Raw genomic sequence first — 27,988 nt, 5'->3', positions numbered from 1 at the left:
TTTTATACTTGCTACCCATACTATTCTATGGTATATTTTGGATGTAGTAGTATACTGATTTCCAAATATATATATTAGTATATTTTACTATGATATGTTTTGAATGTAGTGTATGATGTACAGAATATGTTAACGACTGCTCCCTAATCTGTAAATTATTTCAGATTCTTATCTTATATCGTAGACTCTAAATTATAAAGGGAAATATGATATTTTTATACTTGATACCCATAATATTCTACGGTATATTTTCAATGTATATAGCAGTATATTGATATACGAAATATACACATAGTTCAGCATATTTTACTACGGTATGCGTTGAATGTAGTAGTATATTAATATACGAAATATATATGTTGGTATATTTCATATGAAATCTATATTTTGGTATATTTTAAATGTTGTAGTAGATTAGTATCAGAGAACGGCACGGGTATACACACTCAACGGGTGCACCCGTTACTCATGTGCCTTTTCGGTAGCCTTACACTCGCGAGTGCGAGTGGCCAAAAATACACACACTCGCGAGCCTTATACTCATGAGCAATAAGTGTATCGCGAGCCTTACACTCGCGAGTGCGAGTGCCGAGGCATACTCGCCACTCGCGAGCCTCACACTCGCGAGTGCGAGTGCCGAGGCATACTCGCCACTCGCGAGCCTTACACTCGCAAGTGCGAGTGCCGAGGCATACTCGGCAATTTGCGATCGGTGATTCTATGCACTCGGGTAAAGCCGGTGCCGGTGGTTATGGGTAAAAAATTATGAGTGGACCGGCACGATTGTATGTATGCACATACATATGTACGTTTGTGTGTATGTATATTGAGATGCAAGAAATGCCGTCGGCTTTTTGTATTGTTCTTGTTATGCATATATTTTTATGATTTTATTGTTTTTTAGGTAAAGAATTTCAAAAAATTCCAAAAGGTTTAACAACTAAATTTACCAACCTGACCTGACCCGACAAAATGTAACGCCCATTCATACCTAATTAATATTATAATTCAATAGGAAATGTGGAAAATCCGGGGTTTGTAAAGTGAAATTTTACCTGTTTTATGAGTTTTTGGATTTTTTATATTCATTAATAACCGGTATTGTAAATGCCTATATAATTACAAAAGGGTATTTTGCAAATTTATGCAATTTCCATAAATTTCAGGAAAAACCACCTGATATTTTATTTGACCATTTGTCAAAGTAAAAACACCCAAAAATCATTCAAAGAAGTCAAAAGTCATAAAATCTACCCGCGAGCCGCGACACACAAGCATCAATAGGGGTGGGGGAAAAACACCCGAGTATTTGCTCAGACACTCGCGAGTGTCTGATCAAACACTCGCGAGTGTCTGAGCAAAACACTCGCGAGTGTCTGAGCATTTCGTCAAGAGTGTCTAAAATGATCGGTTGCACGAAGAACAACCACCCGCGAGACACGAGTGTGTACGAGCCGAGTGCAAGAAAGGCTCGAGTATGACAATGACTCATACTCGCAGCACTCGCATGATTTTGAATAAGTGTGTATCTCTCACTCGTTTTGCGAGTGCACGAGTAGCACTCGCACTCTTAAAAGTACGGGTGTGAGTCGAGTGTCGAAATTTGCCACCCGTGACGATGTCTGATTAGTATACGAAATATATATTTTGGTATATTTAAGTATCTCTCGGTATATTGATTTGGTATAATGGAACAACTTATGCCGCTCTGTTTTAATTAAAAATGAGTAGCGGGTATCTCACAGTCGAGCACTAGGATAAAAAGCTATTAGAACCTTATGCCAACGTACATTTTGTATTCTATGGTATACTGAGAATGTATATCGATATACGAAATATATGTTTTGCTATATTTGATGGTAATTTTTCGGTTACAGTATTTGATATCTGTTGATATCGATGCCGCACTGTAAATTTCTGATATATTTATAATGGCTCAACAAATTTACATTGGCAAGCATAAGAAAAACATTAAGATCTTCAGCTCCAACAACGAGTTTCTGTAAACTGACTTGTAATGAGCTTTGAATTCTTTTTATTTTTTAGACTTTACTGTCTCGAAACTCCAAGTTAATATACATATATTTTATTTTTATCGTTTTAATGTACCATGTTCTCAGTTAAGATTTTTGAAATTTCCAATCAATATTCAAAAAGCAAACATAAACTAAGATTGTTTTACATGAGCAATAAGATCTTTAAGATCCTTCCGTAACTCTTTCAGACTTTTTCTTAAACAATTCTATCCTTTTTAGTTTTTCAACTTTACAGGCATTAAACTTAGATACATAAACAAATAAGAGTGCTTAAATATATATAGTCAGCATATGAAATATTTTATTATTCCGCGTTAAGTATACTTTTATACTTTTTATACTTTTTAAATTATAATAAAATAGGTAGCATTTAAACAGTATTCAATAGCCTATTAGATAAATTAGATTTCAATAATTTGAAACATAGTTTGTAGACATTCAAAGCTCTTCAACTTCTTGAGTTCAATATGAAGTCAAATGTCTTTAAAAACAGAAATGGAAGCAAACTTGAGTTTTCTTCTATTTATATAGCAGCTGTCAAAGCAAGTCTAGTAAAGTTGCAGCTTAACGTTGACTTTAACGTTAAATGCTGCTCATATATGGTGCTCTAGTTTGTCCTCAATACGGCAGGCAAGGATCTAGAGTTGTGTTTGTGTTGGTGTTGGTGTCCAATGCTAACGGTAATGCGCCTTGAGCTTAAAAAGAAATCGCGTCTGTCAAATGGCCCAAACAAATTACAAAACTTTGCCGGCCATCAGCTTTGAATGCCATTAGGTGTTGTATAGTGACGGCACGCCTTAACACCCCACCTTCTATCTGCTGTCTGTCCAAGCATACACAACCACACACACACACACAAATACACACACACAGACACATATGCATAGTGCAAGTGTCCACTTTGCGAGTGGCAGTTGATATAGTAAAATGTAGTGACGTTGACATAATGGCAAAATCAAACACGCACACACAGCACACAACACAACACACAAGCCATGGCATCGGAGTAGTATACTTACTATATAGTACACCTAGCGGGGCTTAAGTGAGTGAGTGCCACCATAATAACAAATATACTCGAGTGCAGAGCGTAACAATTAGAGATGGGCGCATGTCTCACAACTATCGAACACGCCTCGCAGTCGTGACACGAAGGGAAGCGATTACAACATGATATTTGTATATTCAAATTATTTCTTATTTTCGATTCTCAAGTTTTAAATATTTATTTAGTATTAAATACTTAACAAGCACCTTTACAAATTATTTGATATTTTATTCCAATATATTTGATTGAATATTAAATAAACTGCGTATCTAATTTATATTTATAATATATCATATATTGAGTTTAGTTAATATTAAATTGTTACTTTTTTTGTAGTACAAATTTGCTAAAGTTTCCTTTAGAACCTTTAAAATTATTACTCTGAATTGCATCGGAATAAATATAGTAAAGACTTCAGATAAAGCAGCCTCTTAACTGAAACCCGTATTTGAAAGTATCCCATAAATTGTCCGATTAAATATAATTTTTAAAGAGATTCAAGAGAGGTTTGTAGATTTTAATATTTTTAAGTCAATTAAAGCAAAAGAGAATAAAAGTAGGAAATATTTATTGATATTATTGGCAATTCAAGTAAAGACAAATTTTACAGTCCACAATTCAACCTTAAAAGATAATTGAATATTGAAAATATAATATATTAGCAAATAAAATAATTGTATTTTTATGCCTACTTTTATTATATAGCTCACATTTATCGATAAGTAAACGATATACATAAACAAGAAAGAACAAGGAAATGGAACACAGTTTCAAAATAGTTCAAGTATACATCTTAAATGATATTTAACGAAAAGCATTATGGCTAAGTAATTCTATAGAATATCGCTGAACGATTTTCCAAAGCGGATAATGCTACGAAAGTGCAGAGGGAGAAGGGACAGAATGGGGGGACAGAGCTCTAATAGCTTCCACTTCCCCTCGTTTTGGATAGCTGGCAACCGCCTTGGGTCGCATGCAAATCGTGTTGCTCGTGTACAAACACGAAATCAACTCGAAGTAACGAGATATCCAACAAGATCCAGGGCAAAAGCTTGGCGACCCACAGCCAAAGAGGGGCGAAAGGGGAAGGAGAGAAGAGGAGGGGAAACCGGCTGCACGGCAGCAACTGTTGACACTACAAAGTAGCAACTGTTGTTGTTGTTGTTGTTGTTATTGTTGCTGATGTCCTTGTTGATGTCGTAAAAAACGCAAGCGTCTACCAAACACACAAACACTGAGTGTGAGTGTGTGAGTGTACTTATGAGTGTAGTCGACAGAGCAGCGCATATGCATTCTCCCATTTGATAGCATGTGCATATTTTTCCCCCATTTTATACTCACATATAGAGAGAGAGAGTTGCACTTATTCGCGAGCCAACACTCACATACACTCAGACATATTCATTGGCTAGCCACGTGCATGTGAATGTGAATATTTAAATGTGAGTGCGGAGATGAGTGTGTGGATATGTGTGTGGATATGGGTTACTGTGTTGTGCCTTCGCTTCGCTTGCATGTCATGCATGTCATTGCACACGGCAACTCACACACACACACACACACATACACTCATACACTCGCTAAACCATTTCACCTCAATACACCGCATCTCACACCCCCGCCTAATGTCAATAAATGTGCCAGCACGAGCTGAGCTTAAGTATGCAGCACAACTGTGCACAACTGCAGAATTCTCGCATGTCGAAAAATATTGCAATTTGGCTGCCATTGTTGCTGCATTCTGCATTCTGCATTCTCTGCTCGTTGCTGCAGCTCTTTTCATTAGCGAACCAAAACGAACCAAATGAACCAGTCCAATCCCAATCCCAGCAGCAACGAACGGACACTGAATTCGATTTAAACTAAAACAATACATATGAAATTGCAATCGAGCTCATTAAACAGTGTAAAATGGACGTAAACAACTCGGCATTGAAATGATAAAATCTTACATAAATATTGCTGAGATCATTTTAAAATTGAACCCAGCAAATAATAAATCCAGTTCAAAATTCTAGGATAGTAATTCTTGAAACTTTTAAAATATATTCATATTCCCCAAGAATATTATTAAATTTGTACTTCCACGATTTTATTACTCGAGGTACTAATAATTACTTTCTTTTAAATCGCAAATAAATTTCGATTTTTACTTTTGGTATATACAATATGCAATAGTATAATAATACCAACAGTTTTCATTACATAAAATTTAGTTGCGATCAAATAAAAATTGTAGTAGAAATCGCTGCTGCAGTCGGGCTTAAAATCTGGTATATTTTTACTTCTATTATATATAATAGTTTGTATAGAATGTAATACTATATAAATATAGTATCAACATACCAATTAAAGGCTTTGGTATATTCTTTGGTATATTTTAAAGTACGGTTTTTTGCTTTTGTTAAAATTAAGTAGTTAATATCTCAATGTCAATGATTGAAAATCTGGTATCTGATATATTTTTTATTCAATGGTATATTTTAAATATAATAGTATATCAATATACCAAATAATTTCATGGGTATATTTTCATCTTTTTGCTATACTCGCTCGCTTAATAATCTAGTATGCTTTGTACTCTATGGTATGTTTTAAATGTAATAGTATTATTTTTATTTCTATTATATATAATATTTTGAATAGAAGTAGTACTAGTATAAATATAGTATCAACATACCAATTAAAGGCTTTGGTACGTTTTTGGTATATTTTAAAATACGGGTTTAAAGTAGTGACTATCTCAATGTCAATGATTGAAAATCTGGTATATGATATATTTTTTATTCAATGGTATATTTTAAATATAATAGTATATCAATATACCAAATAATTTCATCGGTATATTTTCATATTTTTGCTATACTGGCTCGCTTGATAATCTAGTATGTTTTGTACTCTATGGTATATTTTAAATGAACTAGTATATCAATATACCAAATAATTTCATCGGTATATTTTCATATTTTTGGTATTCGCTCGCTTGATAATCTAGTATGTTTTGTACTCTATGGTATATTTTAAATGTATATCCATATTTATATAGTATATCCATATACCAACGTTTTTTAGTATATTCATACCGCACTGTTTTGCTCTTATTTAAAATGGGTCTGGAGTATCGAACATCTTTCCTTCTTGTTGATCTGAAAACGATGATTGAAATTTAAAATTTGGTATCAATATATTTTCCATCGATCGAAAAGTTTTTTAGCTCAATAATTTAATTCTATTCTTTTCGCGCAGTTACAAATTTCACAAATAATTCTTTAAGTAAACACAGCTGTGATTTAACACACTTTACAATTTGCACAAAAAATTGCCTTAAATGGCATTTGATTGGCTTGCCAGCAAAGTTTATCAAAGTTGAGCCTGAACTGCAGAACTGTGGCAACTAGTTCCCATCGACATCAATTGGCATCAATGGATTTTAGCCTAAATGTGCGTGTGTGCCACAATAATAACGACAATTACTGGCAATAATAGTAACGACAAAAGAAATAACAACAATGGCCCAAAAAAAGCAAAAAAAAAAATAGCTAGTAAAAGGCAAACAAGAAGTCAGGCTATGGCATTTTAGCAGCCATGCGATGGCAGCGCGTGGTTTGCTTGTGCCACACACACACACACACACGTTGCACGTTGCACGTGGCAAGTACTAACTTGGGTAAAATGGGAGGCGATTGCAACCGCCATTAGTTGACTGGCTGCACTAAGCTAAACCGAACTGAACTGCATCAATATAAACAGAATGTAACGTAACGCAAACCAAAAACAGAGTTGCATGGAGCTGAATGAAAGTGGCAGCAGATGAGATAGATAGATAGAGACAGAGAGAGAGAGAGAGAGAGAAGGAGTGGAGAACGCGGCAATCAAATGGCATTTTATTATGAATGACAACATTTGAAATGTTCCAATTACGCGCAAATATTTTGATAGATGCGACTCTTTGCTTTTGCCACACTCGAAATACTCATGACTGTCTGACTGACTGTCTGACTGACTGACTGCCAGGATGACAAGCTGACAAGCTGTTTTGGCTCAAAACATGCTGGTAATTTGTGCACAGAGCGCAGTGTTGCATGCGACAGTTATCGGTGATCAGAGTTGTTGAGCGTTGATAACGTGGCCACTTCAATCAAGCACCGATTATTGTGAATACTTTTGAGTACTTTTGAGTTGGCGCCACGCTTCAGCTCTTTGAATAGCTCATTGCATTTGACAGGCAATTATCGAGAGCTTAGCAAGACTTTTATTTAGATTACTTATTTAATTTACTCGGTATTTTAGTTTATCCAAGATTTGGGATACACAAAATAATTGAGTTAATTACTATTTGATGCACAGTGTTTTGTATATATAGTACATATCAAACATATCGGTGACTAAATTATACGATACGATAAACTATCGGTTATGTACGTATAAATATTATGAATTCTTCTTATTCTTAAAAGGTTTAGTCTACTACATAATTTGTATTTTATTTTAGTATTTTAGCTTTATGCCTGGTGTATCTTTCTTATATTACTGATATTCAGGACAATTTGTCAACATATTAAATTAAATATATAATAATGGATAGCTTAAATTTCATTAAATAATCATAAATTGTTCACTTCATTTGAATTATCAGACATAAATAATATATTTAATGAATATATACATTCAATTCATTAATATGAAAATATTTTGCATATTTAAATATTCAAGCTTAAAATTATTGACATTGAATATTTTTGAGGTGTTCGCATTATTAATGAGCGTTTCTTTTTATTCAATTGTAATAAAATTGTAATAAACTTGTAATATATTGTAATAAAATTGCCACCACAATAGATATAATCAAAATAATTAGACCACACATAATTGATTTGAATTGTGATAAATTGGAAAAAATTACATTTGAATTTAACATCAATAATTCAAATATGAAAATATGATAAATATAATAATTGATAATTTATTTAATTAGTGTAATTACATGAACTTAGTTATTAACATTTTAAGGTCAAGTATGGAGTAGTAAAATAATAAAATATTGAATATAATTTCCCCACGTACTTTCTTTCTGAATTAACTTATTTAAGAGTATTCAAGAATCAAGTTTAGAGTTTTAAGATATTCAATATAATTTGCTGATTTAGACAGGAAGATTGCAGAATTGATAAATGTATGTACTTAACATCGTTCTGTCTTTATCTATTTACAGCGGACAGCTCGTTTCTATTGGCCAACGCACAAATCGTCGATTTTCCGATCGTCTACTGCAATGAGTCCTTCTGTAAGATCAGCGGCTACAATCGAGCCGAGGTCATGCAGAAGTCGTGCAGGTATGTGTACGTATTGCCGATTTATACTCACTCTCTCTCGCTCTCTGTTCTTTCTGTTTCTCTCTCTCTGTCTTCATATGTATATCTCTTTGAATTCTATATGTAATGAGTTCCTGCAATCAACAGCTGCTCAACGCGCGCGCTCTCTCAATATTATACATACATAACATATATAAATGTCTATCTCGATTGTATTTAACTTGTATTCTTTCTAGCCAACACACAGCTCAAAGCAGCATTCATTATCATCATTTTGCATACATATATGTATACTTTTTTTTTTGTTGTAGTTCAGTAGATGTCGCCGTAGCTTTGCATACGTAGATGTCGCATTCTAAATCGAAGTGAAATTAATTTAAAATCGGAAGCAAACACAAAAAAACCAACACAACCATTAATAAAAGTTAAGAATTGAAATGCCCTGTGGATTTGGTTTACACTGACTCGTACTTAATATTTGGCTCTGAAATGGCTTGTGCGCATTTGTGGCTGACAAGTAAGCGGATTGCTGGAGATTTGGCTTCTTCTCTCAGCAGGACAGACTGACTATGTTATCCTCTCGTCGTCGGGCAGCCGCAACAGCCGAAATTCTCTTGTCCATTTATCAACGCATTATGTTGGAATTAAGAAAAACATCTGCACTTCCGGTCCACTGTTCCGCTGGGCGGCCAAAGCGTAACTCATTGTTTTCACATACGAGAATGACCCCCGACTCCGCCTCCGACTCCGATTTCGACCCTCTTCCCCATTCCGTTCAAAAAAATATATATATATGCCGTCAGCTTTTAAAGCCGAAAAAGCACTCGTCGTCGCCACTGCGAAAAGTTGTTGTGTCATGGAAAATAATCGTTTTGCGACTAGGCCAAACAATGGCGAAACTGTGGCGAAAGAGATTTGCTAATTTGATGTACTACGTACGTCTCGTATTGTGTTTCGTACATGAGGCAAATTGATTTTCACGTTATGTTCGCTTGCCTCTAGCATAACATAAATCAGCAACAGCTCAGCGTTGGTCGCAGTGTTGGCTCAAGTGCCTGTCAAACTGTGAAAGGGCAACATAGGAACTGCTGCAAATCTCCAGCGAATTGTTTGTAATTTGCAAGCAAAAATTGCCACAACCGTTGGCCAAACACAAAAAAAAAACAGCAGAAAAGTGAAATGTGAAAAAAACCGTATGCAAGCTAGTTCCCCAGCTAGTTCCGTGCCCCGCGATCCGCTTCCCGCATTTCTGGTCAGCAGTTGGGGCCAAACTTTTGTAATGCCAATCTACCGCTTAGCTGACTGCTGCTCATGCTGTCTCGCTCTGTCCACCATAGTTGTCTCGCTCTCTTGTACTCTCCGTCTCTGTCTCTTGTGGGTATTTTTTTTTTTGAGTTGCGCTTTGACCTACTTTGTTGCTGTGACCGCGTGTAAAAAGAAACCCAAGCAAAAGGTTGACCAAAAAAAAAAAAGAAACTAAAGAAAGAAAGAAAATCTTTCTTTATTTTTTCCTTCTCTGTTTATTTTGTTGTTTGTTTGTTGAAACTGTTTGTTGTCGTTGTTGCCGTGTTGCTGTTTGTTGTTGCTTGCTTAACTGCGCGCACTTTCTTTCAATTTGCCATTACAGCAGTTTGTGGCGCCTTTTAACTCGTGCCCCAGTCCCTGCCCCTGCCCCATGCCACAGTTAGTTTTCCAGTATATTGAGTGGAGCCTAAGCTCCCCAAGTCCATGGCAAAGTGTGCGACAAAGAGCGGCGTAATGTGTCCAAGCTTTTGTGTTTGCCTTGTAACCCAATTTTGTGCTTGTCTGTGCCTAAGCGCGACTACACACACACGCACACACATAGACACTAATACAGTGAAGCATAGAGATACACGTATGTAATGTGCAGAAACAGTTCATTGCACAAAATGGCCGGCGGAGCGGAAATGAGTCGCTTTACGTTTTTGCCCGTGACGTCGCCTCAATATCGCTGTCGCCGTCGCCGTCGCTGTCGACGTCGCAGTTTGTTGAACCTTTGTGCTGGCATAAATAAATACAAGCCAGCATACATATGTATGTACATATGTAGTTATATTGTATGTGAATGCCATTCGCATAGCTGCAGCAACAATAACAAGACCAACAACAACAGCAAACAGCCCAAACACAAATTAACAGTTTTTATTGTGTCTCTGGCTCTCTGCATTCGCTTTCCCATTCCCATTCCCATTCCAACTGCCAACTGCCATCTGCCATTCCCATTGCCATTTGCCCATCCGCCATTGCTGACTGCTGACGTCATTGCAATTGTGCGCTCTCTCTTTCGCACACACACCACACTAAACTGCACTCACTCGCCGATTCACTCGCTCACTCACCCTCCCGCCGTCGCTTGCCCAGCAGCGTTTGGCCACTTTTGCATATTTTCGCGCGCGCCCTAAAAGCATGCAACACTTTTTAGTTCAGCACGTGCGCTGCCTTGGCAACGTTTTCTTTTCGTTTCGTTTCGTTTCATTTTTTTTTTTTTTTTACTGCTTTACTGCTTTATTTTTCAATGCTATTTTTTTTAACATTCTCCATTTTTTATTTCGTTGGCGGTGCTCTCTCTCGCTGCGAGCTCTCTTATTTTTCGCCAGTATTTTTTAGCACTTTTGCTTGAACTTGATAGCATCTGCAGTGGCAAAAGCAGCTAGTCAGCCAGTCAGGCAGCCAGCCAGTTAGCCAGTTAGTCAACTCGACTGGTATCAAGTCAAGTACGAGTATATGGCGTACTGCGATATGGTAATTTCCATCATCACTCGTGCTTGCAAGCCATTCCACTGTCAACGTGGCAATATTAATGGCATGCCGCTGACGCTTTTGCTGCTGCCGCTGCTGCTGCTGCGCTAAAACAGTGCATGACGAAATTGGCTGCAAGTGCGACACCGCACTCAGTAGACTTCACTTTATTCATGCTAACTTAATTAATCAGAGTGAGAGAGATTTTGAGATATTCAGACGTGAGCTTAAGCCAAGTGGAATTCCGTTTACGTACTCGCATTTCGTTTAGGTTTTAATTGAAAAAGTATTGCATACTTTTCGGCTTACCTTCGAAATGAGCTAGTCACAATAAAAAAAGTATTGCATACTTGTAGGTGCCACACAAAATTGCAATTCCCTGTAATAGCAGACACAGAAACAGAAACAGAAACAAAAACGTTTGCAAAGTTGAATTCATAATCTCTCAAAATAACAGAGAAGTAATAAACTGGCCAATAAGTCAAGCACAATGCCTGAAATTGAAGTAAAGTTTCATAATCTCTGCAATTGTTTGTGCTGTGCACACTGATGCATTAATAATCTTCAAATGCAATGCATACATAGATAAGTTGAGAACTGCCACATGCAACATTGCATTAATAAGAGAAACACGAAATGTGTACAATAATTTGAAAGTGAATGAAATTCCTGCTCTGACATCTACACATACAATATGTTTTATTCTACACGCATGCTTTTTAGCACTTTTGTTTGCAACTACACATAGAGAAGCCCTGTAAATGATTTTCATTTGATAAAAGAGTTCGAATAGTTTGCATTTCAAACTCAAATGAATGACATCAAAGGGAATATGAAATTAGTACGACAAGCTTTATAATTCTTAGCCAAAGCTGTTTCAGAATACTGTTCTATATTTCTTCTTTTTGTTTTTTGCTTTTTTTTTTGTGTGACGTTGTCTTTTTGGCATGTTTTAATTGTTATTCCCTTGGTGTAATGTGTATGTGTGAGTGTGTGTGTGTGTGTGTGAGTGCTTAATGTGTCTCTGCTGTATGATGTGTGTGTTGTGACAAGCTTGAACAAATCAAGAATAATACCTCGTACTATATGTGCGATATTCTGTTCTATGTATTCCCACAACGCAGATGCGGCTTCATGTACGGCGAGCTGACAGACAAGGAGACGGTGGGAAGGCTGGAGTACACGCTGGAGAATCAGCAGCAGGATCAATTCGAAATATTGCTCTACAAGAAAAACAGTAAGTGATACATACACAACATATACATACATATATCGAGGTATATAAGCTTGGATATCCAGCAATAAACGTGACCTCTTCGATTTGTGCTTGTTAAATTGGTGTTTTGCTTGGCTGTATGTATACTATATATATATATATATCTCAGTAGTCAGACTGGGGCTGATTGTTGTACCCAAATCAAACACACGTCAGCCAAATTTTGGGGTAGGTTGTTGTTTTTTGGGTGGTGGTTGGGAGTCAGTGGGGTCTAACATAGCATTAGGATTTATTGTCGTCCCATACTCGTAATAAATTGTTGCACTTTGTGTGTTTGTTTCCCCCCACCACCCTCCCGGCCCCCTTCATAATTCATGCTCCGTCTAATCCCACTCACACCACTCGCATTATAGCTAGCAACCTGCTTGCTTTATTTTTAATCCAGTTGCCTGTGTAGTTGGTGCCTGGCAGCTGCTTTTTGGGCTCTTGCTGCCATTTAATGCAAACAAATTGAGTTGGCGCAACAATTTTGAGTGGCGCCCATCAATCAACTGGCCTCCATCTCACTCTCACTCTCCCCCTCTCTCTTTCTCATTTGGCAGCTTCAGCTGCTCTCTAAAGCTATGTTTAATACAGCAAAGTAGATAGATTTTGTAGACGCTCGCTCCATTCGCAATAGTCAATCGTCAATTAATGGATTAACGGCTTCGAGTATCAATTTACAGATATACAATGTGGCTGCGCCCTCTCGCAGTTCGGCAAGGCACAAACTCAAGGTACGCAGTTCCCTCTCTCTCTCTCTTTATCTCTCTATCTCTCCCTTTAATCGAGTAGTACTGCAAACCGCAGATTGTAAACTGTAAACTGACAACTGAATACCGGAACTTACAAACTCCGAATTCTGCAAAGATTTCACCCGACTTTGTCCTTTGCTCCTTCTGCTGCTGCGTTTTGGTCTGGAACTGGTTTGCAAATATGCATAAATTAATTGCAACGACTCACACTCGGTGCACAGAGACTCGTTGACGTTGCCCAGACACGGGAGTTGTCAGCATGGCAATCGATGTTGATGCATAATTCATGATCAAATCAAAAGTGTCCCCACGTTTCGTTTAACTAATCTGTGCAGCATGCAACGGGGACTGCGCGTGCCTCAGATAAATCAGTCTCAGAGCCTCCCTCTGTATTGGGAGTAAAGTCAAAATATGCAAGGCGAGCGAATACATAGAATATGAGTAAAGCTTATGTGGTATAGTCTATGGCGATTAGCGGTAGAAATTTGTTTAACTAGATATTCTAATTTCGCTCCAAGCTAAGATATCCAACTTATTTAAATAAATTCACAGCTTAAACAATAAATATAGCATACTTTTTAGGGTTGTTCGAAGTTCATGACAGTATGAAAAACAAACTGCCTTTTAGGTGGAATGCTAATTTGATTGAAAGCAATACTATAAATCTGAAGGAAATACTACTAATTTAAAGATTTATTTTTAAATATTTACTGATACGCAATATAGATGTGTCAGTCCTTCGTAGAAGTTATTAAAGAAATAAATTGGTATGACAAAACATGGCTGTTACTGTTGGGTCTCAGTTACTATGGTATATTTGGTATTCTTTGGTATATTTGTAATGTTAAGGTATATTAATATACCATTTATGACTGTCGGGTCTCAGTTACTATGGTATATTTGGTATTCTTTGGTATATTTGTAATGTTAAGGTATATTAATATACCATTTATGACTGTCGGGTATCAGTTTCGTTGGTTTATTTGGTATTCTTTGGTATATTTGTAATGTTAAGGTATATTAATTTACCGTTTATGACTGTCGGGTCTCAGTTACTATGGTATATTTGGTATTCTTTGGTATATTTGTAATGGTAAGGTATATTAATATACCATTTATGACTGTCGGGTCTCAGTTACTATGGTATACTTGGTATTCTTTGGTATATTTGTAATGTTAAGGTATATTAATTTACCGTTTATGACTGTCGGGTCTCAGTTACTATGGTATATTTGGTATTCTTTGGTATATTTGTAATGGTAAGGTATATTAATATACCATTTATGACTGTCGGGTCTCAGTTGCTTTGGTTTATTTGGTATTCGTTGGTATATTTGTAATGTTAAGGTATATTAATATACCATATATGACCTTCGGAATAATTTTAGTATTTGTTGGTATTTGGCTGCTGGGCATATATTTTTAATGTTAAGATAAATTAATATACCAAACTTACGGTATAATTAATTTGTTGGCATATTAATTTATTTAGGAATTCAATTTACATGGCAAAAGAGTTGCTTTGGTATATTTGGTCCTATTTGGTATATTTGTAGAGATATATTAATATGCAGAAAATGACCTTTCGTATATTTCCGCATTTGTTGATATACTAATTTGACACATTTTAAAGATAATACTACCCTAGAGGGTATGTATCTTATATGTTTTTAGTACAATTTAGGTTCAGTTGCCCCAACTTATCAATTTTTAAATTATGATGTTGTATAAATATGCACTTAAACAACATTCTTTAACTACATTCACTTTAACTTACAATAATCAAAGTAGAAAACGAGATAAACTATAGTCGGAAGTGACCTTCTCAATCGAAGTTAATTTACATGTGATTATTATTTTAATATATTATTAAAGGTTACTGTGTTCAATTCAAAATCTATTATTTGACGGGAGAAGAAATTCAATGCAACGCTTTAAAATCGCGCTTAAAGCGAAATGCAGCGCACTTTACGCTTTACACTCGCAGTTTGATTGGCTTGCTGTTAATTGTTGAATTGTAAATTTATTAGAATTTCAGATGTTTGCTCAACAGCTGTCTCTTCCACACACATACACACACACACACACACACACACACACACTGAGAGCGAAATCATATCGTATATTGTTTGCTGTTTTGTTTGCTCTCCCTCCAAGAGGTTAGAGAGAGTCTCTCTGCTGGCATTTTCATTTCGAATAGTTTTTTTTTCCCATTTCTTTTTCGCTTTAGTTTTTTTCCATTTCCATTTTGATGGATTTCATTACTTTGACCTATTGGCTATTTGCTTGTGGCTGCCTGGCTGACTAGCTGACTGGCTGCCTGGCTGCCTGGATGACTTGCTGTTGCAGTCAACAGCAATGCGGCACGTAGCACCCGTCCAAAGTTGCCACACAAAGCGTGGCGACTTCGGTTTCATATGGCCAACAACGCCATGTGGCAGCAACTCGATATTCAGCAAATTGAATTGGCTGACAGGTGTCTCTGGGGCGCCGTGGAAAACTTTATTGTTGTTTGTCAGTCAGATGCCAAGTTTTCGGTCTTGGCAATTTTTTTGCGCCATGCTCACAAATACATACGAAATGTGTATTTGTAGCTATCCTAGCTAATACACATGTTCTTATGTCTATTGTTGGCCTAAATATATGTCTTGTTCAACGTTCACTTTAAAGTGGGAATTTCAGGTTTAAAAAGAAAAAACTGTTACATATATTAAGTGCTCAAATTAATAGATCAGTTAGCGATCCACGGATATCAGCAATCAATTGCAATTGCTTAAGCAAATTTAATGGAATCAAAGTGAAGCAAAAGAGCTTTGCACTCATCAATCATATTTTCAAAATTGATTAAAATGTCAAATGATAAAATCAGCAATCTGCTGCTGCTGAATGCCTTGAGTGAAAATAAAGCATAATAAAGCAGAATATTGATTAACAAGCCAAGCATTAGAGTATCACGCAGTTGAATTTGGTTTTTGTTTTTCTTTTTATACATTGTTTTTTTTTGTGGATGTGATGCCGGAAACGGAAGAGGAAACGGAAATGTTAACAACAAACTGCGCATAAAATTAGCCAATAATTATGCTTTTAGCACAAGCCCAACACACACACAGAGACTAACACAAACATACGCTGCTGTTGGCAGGAACTAGCTCGAGCCACGAAATTGCGTATACGCCACGCGTCCAGCGCTATAAATGCAAATTGAATTGCAATTATTGTTGATTGGACACACTCGCAACATACACTCATGTGCATAGACAAACACAAATGAACAAACACACACACACACACACTCGCACACTAATACAGAGCAGAGGCAGGCAGAAAGCGCGTCTGTGAGTTGAATTTTTCATAGCACACTTTGCAGCGCGCATCGTTTTAACGATTCTTTGAGCCTCGCGCGCGTAATAACTGTAATTGCACTCGAATACATGTGCACTCTCAACTTCAGTTTCGGTTTCAGTTGCGGGTGTCTCACTGTGTGTGTGTGTGTATGTGTGAGTGTGTGTGACCTCAATTCTATACAACTGCATTACAATTCGATTATCGGTTTGTGAATTTCAACGCCACCATTTACCCTCAAAAACCAAATAAAACAAAACACAACAACACACACACACGAACGGAAAACCAAAAATGAAACGAATGCTAAAATTCCCATAAGTCCGTTGAATTCAACGAATAATCTACTGCCCATGAATAATAAAGCATTTTTGACAAACATGCCGAATCAATTTAATTAAACGTTACAATTGAATGCCACAAAATGCAGCTTGGCGAAAATATAAACAGCGTGTAGAAAAGGTGTATTTACACTTTATGATATATAAGTGAATAAAAAAAACCTAGCAGTCACATAATAAAATACCAAAAATAATTGAATATTCACAAAAAAACGTAATATGGAAATGCATTAATAATTCCAACACTTGTACAGTTTGTATTGTTCTCTTCACGATGAAAAAACTAGTAGGAAAATCGGAGAAATCCGTAAATATCTATAATACTGAATATACTATAGATCGTACATTATGTGGAATATTCATAAATATTTGAAAGACTAGCTTATAGAGTACTTAGAAATTACAGAGATCCGATAAAAGACAGACAATATAAGTTGTGAAGTACGCTTGTATACGAGTATACAAGAGATCCGATTAATAAACTGACAGCGAACTAAAAAACCACAAAAAAAAGGAAATGTTAAAAATAAAGTCTTATCTAGAGAGAATATTTCATTATGCTTTACATATAGTACTTAGTATAGAGATCCGATGGAAAGAAGAACAATAGAATATTGTACAAAAAATCGAATAAATAGACTGACAGTGAAATACAAAAATACTAAAAAGAGAAAAAATGAATTTTTACTGTGCTGTATTTATTTTAAAGTACTTAGAATATTCTAGAGACCCGATAAAAGACTGACAATAACTGCTGAGAAATTCATAAATATATTTATAATATTAGCGAATTTTATTTTATTGCTGCTGGGTCTTGAATTTTGCATATTAGATATATTAATTTATACTCTACATGAAAAGTGTGGCTGTAGAGTTGCAGAATACCACATCAAAGAGCATTTTAAATATACTTAATATTACTGCAATTTGTATTATACAGCATATTCTAGAGTCTATCATATACTAAATAAGATGGAAAGACGGGGAATATACTAAATTCGATGTGAAGAATGACAGGGAAACAATGCCAAGAAAAAATATATATGCGATCTGAGAAATTTGTGCAAATTTGTTATATTACTGAAGCTTAGTTAAGCTCAACCATGGAATTAAATGTATAATTTTTTTCAGGGCTCTTCAAACTACTTGATATAATATAATAATACATTCTTTTTCATTTTACTCCCATGCTCGCTTGCGTTTTCTTCCCTCTTTTTTCTTTTTCTCCCACTTTCTCTCTCCCTCTCTCTTTCTCTTTTCTCTTTTCTCTCTCGTTTTCCATCCATAGAAACGCCGCTATGGCTGCTGCTTCAGGTGGCGCCCATACGCAACGAAAGGGATTTGGTTGTGTTATTTCTTTTGACGTTTCGGGATATAACGGCTCTGAAGCAGCCCATCGACAGCGAGGATACCAAAGGTGGTAAGTAATTGTCCCTGCCAACGACCCGCCCCTCCCCCCTTCCGCCTACCTGTCTTCCTCTCTCTCTCTCTCTCTCTCTCTCTCTCGATCTGGCTGTCATTCTATGTATATGTTTCACTCTGTGTGCATTCATGTGTAAATAGAAGCATACTTAGAGATCGACGAGATCATTGCAACAATCAGACACGCATTCCCAAAATTGTACCGATGTCAAGCGACCTGAATGTGAATTGGCCACACTGCACACACCGCACAACATGCTCTACATACACACACACACATACGCACAACCAGCGCTGTCTCCCTCTCTCTCTCTCTCTCTCTGTCTATCTCTGTTTTTGCCGCATGCACCTCTACCGTTTTACTATCTATCTTTATCTCTATTTCTACTTTCTTTATCTCTGTCTCTCCCACATATTTCCCGCACACACGCTCTCACACCACAACAACACCAACAACAACTACACAACACGCTTATACGCATTGTAAAATACGCAAATCGATCATAAACCCGATAAACCGATTTACCGATTTACCGAATATACCGAAACCGATCTCTTCAATATTTGTATATATGTATATAAACTTACTAATGTCTGTATCGATTTACAATATTCTTTTTTTCGTATCTTTTATCAATCAATGCCAATTGATCAACATCGATTGTTGATTCTCACTATCGCTTGTCTTTTGTCTCTCTCAACTTTTGCCATTTTATTTGCTCTCTCTCTCTCTCTGTCTCTCTCTGTTTCTCTTTCTCTCTTTTTTCTTCTCTTTCATTTTCAATTGAATTTTGATTTGGTTTTCGTTTTGTGCCTTTCTTGTCGCTTCTTTCTTGTCGCTGTCTCTTGTGTCTCTGTCCATATCGTAGCAGTTAATCTATTCCTTCCAGTTTTAGGTCTATCGAAGTTCGCCAAGTTGGCGCGATCTGTAACACGCAGCCGGCAATTCAGCGCGCATTTGCCCACGCTGAAGGATCCCACAAAGCAGTCGAATCTGGCGCATGTAAGAGATCCCTCAAAATCCATAAATCCCACTCTTATTGCATTCCGATTCCGATTTCAATTATCGATTCTCATATTCCAGATGATGTCGCTGAGTGCCGATATTATGCCACAGTACAGACAGGAAGCGCCAAAGACGCCACCACACATACTCTTGCATTATTGTGCATTTAAAGCAATCTGGGACTGGGTGATATTGTGTTTAACATTTTATACCGCCATCATGGTAAGTAACCGATTTTAACTCAACCGATTCTTCTTCTCCGCTCTCTTAAGTCAATCGGTGTATCAACTAATCGGGCTATATTACTCAATACCATAGCTTCTTTCTATACTTTTGATATAGATACTAATTGATGTAGTTTTTTCACAAGCCATACTTTGAGGAAAGATCCCAAAGATCTAAAACATTCTTTTATCCATTTTCCTCATATATCTTTTGCAGTTAATCATTTGCTCAGTTAATCTCATAAAACAAAACAAATAACTTTGGTAAAACAAATAACTTAACAAAACAATTTAATAGTAGAAGTTGTAGAAGCAATATAGAATATAGATGACTTAGTGGCATAATTTAGACAACTAATTATAGTTTAATTTTAATTTTACTTGGGTAACATTATCCAATATCAGACCTGTTTTCTTAACATAAACTAAACTTTATCAAAGGTGGCATCCAAACAAAACAGCAGACAATCCCATCAATGACCATATTAAATATGCTACATATGTATTTTTAGTGAAGGGACATTAAATAGCAAAAAAAGTTTTTATTTAGACAATCTGCTTCAACGATGCGATTCTATGATGCAAGTGTTTACACAAAAGTTGCATTAAGCGAACAGCTGATTAGTAGTACAAATGTTAACAAACTCAGTCAGGAACAAGAGGAATATCAAACTAACTATAAAAAAAAAATGTTTAAAGACAAAATAATTTTTAATCAATAACTTACAAGCAACATTTCGATTACATGCTACACAAGCTGTAATTATTTCGTTTAATTACTTTAGTTCAATTAAAATGAAACTGAGTTTTGTAATGTTCATCCTTGTGATTTCAGTATTACACTGAAGGTGTTTCATTCAAACTTATTTATATATTAGTAAAGCTATACAACGTATAAGGTAATCTTATAGTTAAAAATGTTCAACAAATGTTCGATTTATGATTTTATGTTATGATGTGAGTTAGTTATCGTTCAAAGAAAACAATTCTTCTTTCTTAATTTCACTATGTGTAATGCTTTCTTCCAATTTTGAACTGAAGGGACTCTGATAGATGATGAAACTTCTGCTTAATTACTTAATCACTGCGAAAGATCGATCACAAAGTATGTAAATTGCGAATAAATTATATAGAATCATGATATTGTATTATAAAAATGCTGTACATGAACTATATTTATTTATAATAAATTTACAATTTACACTCTATTTATGGATATCTAGAATATTAATGAATTTTGCACTCTCTGTGCAACTTATTTAAAATTCATCTGTTTCTCTCAGACTTTTCAACAGTTGCTGCTGCTAGATTAGAAACCTACTAAAACTCTATTCACTGCTTAACTAGAGTGCAGGGTATGAATGTGAAATTGTGTAGCGCCCGTGGCAACATTTATCACCTGTCCCGCCTCCCGCCTCCCAACTGCGAACTTTACAACTGAGAGTAGGGCAGGGCTCCACTCATTTGTTTTTCTGGAGCGTGGCCTATAGGTCTAGCTACTTAGGCGTAACCGCACACACACACGAACACACGAACACGCCGCACGCCACATGCCACACGCCACATGCCACATGCGACATGCCACAGACAGACATACACACACACACACACGAGCTTGCATCTGTGTTGTCTCGTCGCTTGTCTGCTCAAATTGTGCCCATTTCCGTCAACAAGATGTTAACATTTTCGCTTAAATTCGCTCGCACACCCCAAAAACACACACACACATACACACAATCTGCACTCGCATTGGGATTGGGATTGCGATTGGGATCGGGATTGGGGTTAGATTTTAGCATGGAAAGCCAGGGGGAAAGCAAGCCACAGCGAAGCTTACTCTGAGCTTGCAACATAGTTAAATGATAGATTGGCAAGCAAAGTTTATGCTTCGTAGTTGAACACTTTGTTTGCTTAGTTTTGGCATTTCGCTTCGCTTCGTTTCGTTGTTGTTTTATTATTATTTAATGCAATTTTGTGGCGTCTGACAAATTTGCTCACAACTTGCGGGAATAAACGAATAAAACTAAAATACACAAGCTTTGAATCGCGAAATCGAAGCAACTTAAAGCACTAAACACACAAATTGCTCGTAATGATCGCTTGTTGCATCTGCTAAGCGTTTCATGTATAGTATCATGTGGCACACACAAGCGAGAGGGAGAGAGAGAGAGGCTAAAAGGGGGCAGAGATTGCATTAAGTGAGCACTTCACCCATTCGCAAGTCAAGAAATCAGATAATAGCCTCGTTGCTCTGACACTTTACACGGTCACAAGTGCACCACACATTTGCATGACCAAGTGTCTCTGAGTCTCTCAGTCTCTCAGTCTCTGAGTCTCTGTCCTCCGTCTCCGTCTCTGTCTCGTTGTCAGTCTCGGGTCTCAGGTCCAGGGGTCTACTCTGGTGTCTAGTTCCATGTCTACGCTGCGTCTGCAGCTGCGTCTAGGCTTGCGTCTGTCTGTTATGTGTCGGGTATATGTTTTATGTGCTTAAATTAATATTCTCCGAGATACAGCAACAGGACGAACGAGCAGCAACGAACCACTTTCCTTTCTCTGTTCTTTTTTTGTTTGTGGTAAGAGGCTTGTAACTGCCACTTGAGCAGGGCGAGAAGGGGATTAAGGATAACAGAGATAGCAACAAAATGGTCTGGGCCTCACTCCTCACTCCTCCCTCCACACACCACACGCCAAAAACAAGCACAACTGTTGCTTTGGCCACAATAACTAAGCCGCTTAGTTGGCCCGCTGATTGACTTAGGGCAACAATCTCCCCAGTTGTTCCTCCCAGTTTCTCCCCCATTGAGAGCTTTGTCTTGTGCAATCTGATAGCTGTGAGAGAGCGCGTCTAATGCCAATTGTTTTGTCGCTTTTGCAGGTGCCATACAATGTAGCGTTTAAAAATAAAACCTCTGAGGATGTTTCCCTGCTCGTTGTGGACTCAATAGTCGATGTTATCTTCTTTATAGATATTGGTAAGCATTCCCCATACACTTTAACTTCATACGCTTTTATTAATATTGAAATCTCTCTCTCTTCTTTACAGTGTTAAACTTTCACACCACTTTTGTGGGCCCGGGCGGCGAAGTGGTCAGCGATCCAAAGGTTATACGCATGAACTATCTAAAGTCATGGTTCATCATTGATTTATTAAGCTGCCTGCCCTACGATGTCTTCAATGCCTTCGATCGCGACGAGGACGGCATCGGTTCGCTGTTCAGTGCTTTGAAAGTGGTTCGTTTACTGCGACTTGGTCGCGTCGTTCGCAAACTCGATCGCTATCTGGAGTATGGGGCCGCCATGCTGATACTGCTCTTGTGCTTCTACATGCTGGTGGCGCATTGGCTGGCCTGCATTTGGTACTCCATTGGACGCAGCGATGCCGACAATGGCGTAAGTACATAATTATCATAATAAGAGTGTTTTCATTGCTCACTTTACTGAATAAGTTCCTGAGTTCATTATCGAGCAGTGATCTAGGTAGTTCCATCTCTTTTTTCGATTTATTTCCCTGCTACGTTCAGTTTTGATTATGTTTTCGTTTTATTTTGCTATTCAACAATGCAATGTTTATGCCACATTCAGGGATTTATTTTACAGAATGTTAATAACACAAATCCAATCTCTTATTTTTTATGGTTTTTACATTTTCAATATAATAATATAAGAATTTTGAGGATTATATCTACTGCCAAAATAGATCGCAAATAGTAAAGCACAAACCACCAAACAGCAATAGAGAAAAAGAGCGAACTAAAGATCTAAAATGAATAACAGAACAGGAACAAAAAAAAATGGAACAAATTAGAAAAGAACTATAATGGGGAACTTATTCAACTGAATATATGTATATGAATATAGTTGTATTTTATTTCTTCGTTACTTAAATATCCAGCACAACAATAGAAAGTTCAATCAAATAAATAGTTAGAATGCCCAGAATGGAATCGAAAATGGAATCGAACTAACAAAAAAAGAAGGTGAACTTACTAAGTTTAATTGTGCGATAATTGTTCATTGTTCATTGTTCGAGCAAGCCAAAAAAAGTATAATAAAATGATGAAGAGAAAAATTAATGATCAAAAGTGCGAGCTAAAAATCAAAAGTAAAGATCAATAAACTATGAAACAAAATAGAACTAAGCCAAAAATAACTATGAAGGTGAACTTATTCAGTTCTTTCATATTACTGAATATAGTAGTTCCCTTTTTCTCGCTCGATCATGAACGAAGCGACACCATATAGAAAGACTGATTAAAAGAAAAAGCACAAGTTCAAGATCAAAAACTAATAAGTTAAGAAAGTTGCTTCACGGAACAAAATGGAATCGAACTAAGAAAACCAAAAAAGTGAACTAAGGCAGTAATGAATTTTAATGAATATACATAGTTGTTTCCTCTCAAATGAACACACGTGAACTATAAATGAAAAGTGAAGAAAACATCAGAATAAGGGTGAACTTGTTCAATTAATTCCAACACTAATTAATTACTTTACGAGTATATGTGTGTTAAAATTTACTCATGTCAATCACATCACTTGCAGATCCAATACAGCTGGCTGTGGAAACTGGCGAATGTGACGCAATCGCCGTATTCGTATATCTGGAGCAACGATACGGGCCCCGAGCTCGTTAACGGTCCATCCAGAAAGAGCATGTATGTGACAGCTTTGTACTTCACCATGACCTGCATGACTTCGGTAAGTATTCGTCCAGCTGAGCAATACCATAACACTCTCTCTTTCTCTCTCTCTCCATCTCTCTCTTTTTCTTTCTGTGTCTCGTTCTCCCTCCCTCTCTCTCTCTCTCTCTCTCTCTCTAGGTGGGCTTCGGCAATGTTGCAGCGGAGACAGACAACGAGAAGGTGTTCACCATCTGCATGATGATCATTGCAGGTGCTGTGTCCAAACACGTTCCGTTGCCGCGTCCAAATTTCCCCCCAGCAAACCAAAAAAAAACAAATCGAAAACACGTGCAATGCTTTTAAATTTCAAAGCTCAGCTCGCTGTACCATTTAAAGGCTAGACACACTTAGCGCCGCTAGAACTAATAACTGCTGCAATTGGTGTAGCCAACAAACAAAATGATACCAAATGCCATTCATAGATTCCCTCAGTCATCCCTCCCACCTTTTGAATAAGAATAAAGCGAAAAAATCAACAACTTACTCTCTCTCTCTCTGATCACACGAACAAATTAACCGCAAGTCTTTATACCAAGTCAAGTTAATCACATTGTGTTCTTTTCGTAAGCCAATCTAATTAAACCGGTTTTATAGTTGCACAATTCGTCGCCATGTGTGAGTTTGCATTCCGTTTCTCTCAACCTCTTACTTTCGTTTCGTTCTGTTTCCTCCTCTTTACTTTCGTTTTGTTATCGTTATTGTTTCCCTCTGTTATTGTTATCGTTATCGTTTCGTTGTCGTTGTTATCGGTGTTATTATCAGACAGATAAACCCCCGCCTCCCAACCCCCTAAAAAGAAATCAGTTCAGACAAATGCATTCGATTCATTTTTAGAGACAACGGACACGCTGCATAAGCATATTGCGCATACGCCCCATCAACCCATTGAACTGGGCATCGATTGCCTGAAGTTAACTTGGTGCGTTCGCGTAATGTCTACAAATGTCGCTTGTCCATCTTCACGCTCTCTAACTCGTTCACAAGCTCTATCTCTTTCGCTAACTCTCTCTCTCTCTCTCGCTCTATTTGATTGTCGCTCGTCCAATTCGTCGCATTTATTAATGTTCTAGCTGCGCGCCTGCGGCGTGTCATTCTTCAACGACATTGTAGCAAATGAATCTACATATTGTAAGCGTTACTCACTCCACTCACACACAGACATACATACATGCATACATAACATATTCATATGTATTTACATAACGAGTAGCTGTCTCGCTATAGCTGAGTGTCTTAAGTGTCAACGAGTCTTTTGCCATTTCCCCTTGTCTTAAGGGGGCGGGGCAACACATTTCGTTTCCTCTTATTTTCAATGCCAAATTCTTTCTTCCTCTCCAACACCAAAACCAATATCAACATCAACTACAGCTCTGCTGTACGCAACGATCTTCGGTCATGTGACAACGATCATACAACAAATGACTTCGGCCACCGCCAAGTATCATGACATGCTGAACAATGTGAGGGAGTTTATGAAACTGCACGAGGTGCCCAAGGCGCTGAGCGAACGCGTCATGGACTATGTTGTCTCTACGTGGGCTATGACCAAAGGTCTCGACACCGAGAAGGTGAGTTCACAAAAAGCGTTTCCGGCAAAAGCAAACCTTACAAATAATCGATGGAGAGAACCTAAGCAGAAGAAGATGTCGTCGATTCGTTCGAAAACAACGAGTAGTTAACATACAAAGAAAAAAAAAAAGTTGCATTGTAGTCTAGCGACAAATGTGTATTGTATCGTATTTGTTTTAATGCCTGGCTTTGCTCATTTGCCAGCGTGCTTGTAGAACAATTGTGCCAGCTTTATTCATTCCAGCATTATCTGTCCATAGCTCTCAACTCGTTCACATTATGCATTCAAAATAGGTTCAGTTATTATGCGAAACGAGTTGTTGACTCACCAGGGAAATCATAAATAGAATTTACAAATCATTTATCGATTGAATGCATCAAGTAAGTTATTCGTCTCAAAAAGCTACTTGCTGCGCTTTAAATGTACATAATTTTTGTGTTATTCCTATTGTTATGCATCAAGTAAGTTATTTGGTTACTCGCTACTCGTTACATATTAATCGTTGAATCAAGTAAGTTTTACGCTACTCGATAATTTCCGAGTGTGTAACCGAACAACAAATGTACATACTTTATGTTTACAACATTTTCACAATACTATCGAGAACATCATCAAGTAAGTTTCACACTCGTTATTAGGCCCACTCGCCACTCGTTACTCGTTACATTCGTTGCATTTCGTTTGACTTTGATGTAATTGTCCGCATTACAACTATCATCTGCTAACAGTTTTTTCACTCTCTCGCTCTTTCACACACACACATACACACACACACTCATCAGCTCTCTTCACTCTCACTCACTTTCAAGTGCCAATAGAGCTGGTCTCAGGCACATACACACATATGTACATAGTTCCTGTACTTAAAGACCAAGGCTTTTACGCTCACACACACACGCACACGCACAAACTAACACATACATACACAAAACAACAAAAACACACACACACACACACACACAGACAGACACAAACTATAGTACAGCAAAGCTCTTCACATTTCTCAAGTATTTTTCCACCCAAAAATGAAAATGACAAAAGCGTTTTTGCCATTGCCATTTTGCCATTTTGCCGCTCGCAACTCGTTCGTTCGCTGCTCTTGTTTCGCTATTCTCGCTGTGTTTTTTGCTGTGTTTTTAGCTGTTTTTTATATGCCACTATTTACTTTGTTTTTGAATTGTTTTGTTAAATCTTCTGCTTCTTCGTATCTGTGTAAGCAAAACATTAGAACTTAATTCAAATACGAAACACTTAACGTCGTCGACATGAGTGTAGGTTCCCACCTTATCTTAAAAAGTAGTTAACGATTTACCAAATATTACAACTAGCAATGTGTACTATATAAATATATACATACATATATATTGAGAATCAAGTGTTAATACTAAGTCGAACCCCAAAATCGAGGTCGAGGTCGAGGTCGAGGTAAGCTGTGTATGTTCTACAATATGTGTCTCTGGCATTTGATGTCGCACAATTATTAATAATCAAAATTTGCTAATCAACAAAAACTAAAACAAAAACCAAAAAATACAAAAAACTATTCTCTGATCCATTCCATTCTTATTTTCATTCGATGTGCGCATGAGATAAATCCGTGCCAAAACGAAAAGCGTCCGTCAAATTCATGCCTTTAGATGAACTTTAAACCAAAAGAAAAAAGCAAATAAAATTGTCACCATCCCAGCGACCCCTTCAATAAACAAACCCCTTCATCAGGGGGGCGAGGCGGAGGCGGTCGTGTGTGCCAATCAAATGCAATTGAATATGTTTGGTTTAAAACAAATAACGAATCAAGTTAAAGCAACAAGCTAACATGAATATGAATACAATTTCACAAAATTTGCCAGTGCAAATAAGCAAATGTATAACTGACCTTTATACCTATTTCGTTGACTGTAGTTTGTGCCGCAATTCGAAACAATAACAAAAGTACAAAAGAACAATAAACAATGAACCGACCATCCATCCATCCATCCATCTATCCATCCATCCATCCAGCCAACCAACCAACCAACTAACCAACCATCCATCAGGAAGGTACCAGGAGCTAGGAACTTGCCAAACTTCGGCACATCGAAGTTTAGATACCCTTGCATTTTATTGGCATCTATTGCATATAACAAGATGAATGTTATTCGAATTTCAAGTTAAGAATTTCCAATTTAAATATTTTAAATGAAAAGTATATTCTATACTTTTGATAAAAATGCAATATTTTTGTTCACTACAAGT

The 27,988-nt window shown here is 37.0% G+C and overlaps 2 protein-coding genes across 2 annotated transcripts in view; one reads left to right on the top strand and one right to left on the bottom strand.

Moving 5' to 3' along the window:
- The window catches only part of LOC132795886 (potassium voltage-gated channel protein eag), an 85,401-nt gene that overhangs the window by 45,776 nt on the left and 11,637 nt on the right, over positions 1-27,988 (top strand). The window contains 11 exon segments of the mRNA XM_060806824.1: positions 8,297-8,417; positions 12,281-12,393; positions 13,098-13,148; positions 18,138-18,269; positions 19,162-19,274; positions 19,356-19,499; positions 22,377-22,473; positions 22,545-22,891; positions 24,044-24,199; positions 24,322-24,394; positions 25,552-25,751. Coding sequence (XP_060662807.1) covers positions 8,297-8,417; positions 12,281-12,393; positions 13,098-13,148; positions 18,138-18,269; positions 19,162-19,274; positions 19,356-19,499; positions 22,377-22,473; positions 22,545-22,891; positions 24,044-24,199; positions 24,322-24,394; positions 25,552-25,751 — 1,547 coding nt within the window.
- Positions 1-27,988, bottom strand: part of LOC132795887 (glucose dehydrogenase [FAD, quinone]-like) — a 130,644-nt gene that overhangs the window by 93,507 nt on the left and 9,149 nt on the right. The gene's annotated exons all lie outside the window — the stretch shown is intronic.

Source organism: Drosophila nasuta, chromosome X (genome assembly GCF_023558535.2).
Source record: "Drosophila nasuta strain 15112-1781.00 chromosome X, ASM2355853v1, whole genome shotgun sequence".
Taxonomy (NCBI): Eukaryota; Metazoa; Arthropoda; class Insecta; order Diptera; family Drosophilidae; genus Drosophila; species Drosophila nasuta.
This window is presented reverse-complemented; position numbering and strand designations above follow the sequence as displayed.